General features: G+C 39.2%; 1 protein-coding gene across 1 annotated transcript; it reads left to right on the top strand.

Annotated features, from left to right (window-relative positions):
- Positions 1-2,019, top strand: LOC123154598 (putative nuclease HARBI1). Its single transcript, XM_044573285.1, has 3 exons — positions 1-102; positions 616-1,112; positions 1,205-2,019. The coding sequence occupies exons 2-3, from the start codon at positions 636-638 to the stop codon at positions 1,913-1,915; spliced, it is 1,188 nt and encodes a 395-aa protein (XP_044429220.1). The 5' UTR covers positions 1-102; positions 616-635; the 3' UTR covers positions 1,916-2,019.
- Positions 2,020-3,545: the final 1,526 nt, after the last annotated feature.

Raw genomic sequence — 3,545 nt, 5'->3', positions numbered from 1 at the left:
TTTCGATTCATATGCACCAGAACGTTACAAGCAAGTCTTTGCTATAGCTGAAGTTTTGCTGAAGTTTTTCTCGTACTTGCTTGACCGTCTCTGAAATCTGAGGTTAGTTCTTCTAATGTACATATTCCCTTTGCTGCACTTGCTTGGTTGTCTCTCAAATCTCAACTTAGTTCACCTACTGTACATGTTTCCTTTGCTGTCGCTGGCCATCCGAAATCTAGAAAATCGACAGCACCATGTCTGTTTTAGTTTCGTGGTTACAATTTTCAACCCACCCAGCCACCCCATAGCATCATGTCAGCAACAACCATCACCATCAGAGGCTATATTCTTTTTTGGTTTCTGCATGCTGTAACTTATTCAAACATATACGTAGAGGTAAAATGCAAGAAAGAATCAAATCAGGTGTCCTAATATCATCACCCAGTTCAATGATCTGCACTAAGCTGTATCAGTTATCTGCCAAAAAAATCCAGAGTAACACTAAGTGACTAGCATGCCAGAATTAGTCCTTGTTGATCGACCAATAAATTACTAGTACAAGTTTTAACTATACAAATTAAGTAGTTTACATTTAAACTTGTGAAGTCATGATAACTCAGTAATTTTCCACAGGCTTGTTTTCATAGCGTCCAATGGATCCTAGCTACTGTCGCAGATCAAAGAGTGAGGATGAGTTTGCTCTTTTTGTTCTTCGTACTTTAGGAGAACACTCATATTCCTCAAGGAGACCTATGCACACTTCAATACTCACAGGCGCACCGCGTGTAAATGAAATTTTAAATGGACATGAAGACCTATGCAAAAGGCACTTTAGAATGGAGACTGATATATTTCAAGATTTGGTTCAGAAATTGCGCGAGAATGATCGCCTTGTTGATGGAAGAGATATCTCAGTAGAAGAACAAGTGGCTATATTTTTGTATGCATTATCTAAGAATGCAACAAATGATACTTTGGCAGATTGGTTTCAGCATAGTGGACAAACAATCAATTACTATTTTGGTGAAGTGCTCAGTGCAATTACTGAACTCTATTCTGTATACATACGTCCACCTTCCCTACACCCGCATCCAATCTTGAGTAAAGAAAAGTTCTACCCTTTCTTTATGGTATGTATAAATGCTTATGATCAAGTTAGAGTAACATAATTTCAAAATTTTACAGAGAAGATTATATGGCTTATGTACTTGTATTTATGCAGGATTGCATCGGCGCTATAGATGGTACACATATTCCATTGAAACTACCTGCTGATGAGCAAGAACCATATCGCAATAGGAAGCAAACATTGTCGCAAAATGTTATGGTAGCATGTGATTTTGATCTGAAGTTTGTGCATGTGCATGCTGGTTGGGAGAGATCGGCTTCAGATGCAAGAGTCCTACAGGATGCACTTAACCATGGTTTTCAAGTACCCCCCGGAAAATTTTACCTTGTAGATGCTGGTTATGCAAACACACCACAATTTTTGGCTCCATATCGTGGTACTAGGTACCACTTACAAGAACAAGGGAGAGCTCGCCAAAGGCCAAGAAATTACAAGGAATTATTCAACCTACGACATGCACAACTCCGAAACCATATCGAGAGGATTATTGGTATACTAAAAATGAGATTTCCGATATTGAGAGTGGCTTCACATTACTCGGTGACCAAACAAATTGACATATCAGTTGCTAGTTGTGTGCTGCACAATTTCATACGTTTGCATGATGGAGATTTTTCATGGCCTGAGAATACTACTGTGGAGATTGATCAAGAACAATTTGTTGATGTGCCAAGTGGAGACCACAACTATCACAATGATATACATGCTTTTAATTACTCTAGAGAAGCTGGGAATCAAAAACGAGATTATATAGCACAGCAAATGTGGGCACAATATGTATCACGAAGATCTCAGAATATGTAATATTTTATCCAAGTTCTGCTACCATTCATGTACTTGAAATATGAGATGCAAGTTGTAATACCATTCTTGGACTTCATGCTTATGATCAAGCTAGTTTTGCTGCATGCCTAACCAAAAGTCTCAAGGCATACCTACCAAAATATACTAAACCATCATGGTCAGTTCTATGACCAATTTAACTAGACAAAAGTATATGACACCCACAGACCAAAAGCTTCCCTAAAATATGACCTCTGATCATAGTGGATCACCACCAGTCCACCACAATGGCTAATTTTGATCATTTGTTTGGGCACGTGCAATCTCTCTTTTAAGCCAAGCCAACCGTAGTTCATTAGTAGAGTAGGACAAGAAAACTTCCCTGTTCTCCTTACATTTGAAGATATCTGATGCCATCAGCATATCTCCTAGTTGTAGACCTTCCAAGCCTTCACTTGCTGTGATACACTTGTTGATGCTGTAGGGGTCCTCTAACTTCTTCTCCTCAATGGCAGCAAATTTATCAATTTCTTCCTTCTTCAGTTTTAAATACTTCTCACGGAAGTCATCAGTAGCACTACGCTTCTGTTTTTTCCCACGCCTAGTGTCATGTTTCTCCATTTGTGTGGATCTTGGAGGGGCTTGCACATGCTGAATAGGTGTAGATAGATGCGGGGGAGAATCCAAGTTGGTTTCCTCAAGTTCTTCATCTAAAGTAAACCGCATGTCCGACTCACCGGTAACCGGCATAGTAGGTGATGGTGATTGATCGAGATCAGCCATCTGTGTCAACTGTGACAAGGGAACTGGTGCATACTTCCTCTTGCTAGTATAATGGTCCATGCCTTGGCGAGTTCTCCCTTCAGCATAACGACCTAGAGAATAGTTACAAAGACTTGCTTAGAACAATCAAACATTATATACAAAGTTTAGGCTGCAAGGTAAAATAGCTACAATGGAATTGTGAATATTATGTTGAAGTCACCTTCATAGAGTGGAGCTAATTCTTCATAAAAGGGAAATGATCTTTCTTTCCATTGGAGAGCATCCTTGCTGTTCGTACGAGCAGTAAAGCTTGCCCAAACACTATCAGGTGCGTCTACCATTTTTCTGTCCTTATCCCATCCAAAGCCACTTACATCCAACAACTTTTTCACAGTACGATAGTCTCTCTTTAGATCTTGCTCCTTCTGTTTGACTTGGTTGAGAGTAAATGACTGATCAAACTTTTGATTGAGTTGATGAAGAATATTATTCCATGCCTCCTTGCTCCAAGCATTCTGTGTCCGAAAACCAGGCACATCGTGATCTTTTAGGAGTTTAATAAGGTACAGCTTCATTTGGTGACTCCATTTGGCTCGAGAGTTACCTTTTGTGATTCCTAGATATTCAACATAATTGTACAAATTTAGTTTCTAAATCAATAACAGATCAAAAAATAAAATAAAATTGCATATCTAAGTTTATCAGTGTCACCGTAACATCAGAACTTACCTATTTCTGGATGAAGACCTGTAGTCCCACCATCAACTTCAAGATCAATTGCACCATTTGATTGCAGATGATGGCCTTGTCGCTCAGACAAGCAACGTCGATCAGCCATCTACATGCATCATATTGTTGGCATACAATTTTTACAGGGCACAAATGA

Source organism: Triticum aestivum, chromosome 7A (assembly GCF_018294505.1).
Source record: "Triticum aestivum cultivar Chinese Spring chromosome 7A, IWGSC CS RefSeq v2.1, whole genome shotgun sequence".
Lineage (NCBI taxonomy): Eukaryota > Viridiplantae > Streptophyta > Magnoliopsida > Poales > Poaceae > Triticum > Triticum aestivum.
The sequence above is the reverse complement of the archived record's forward strand: the minus strand, read 5'-3'. Positions and strand labels throughout refer to the sequence as shown.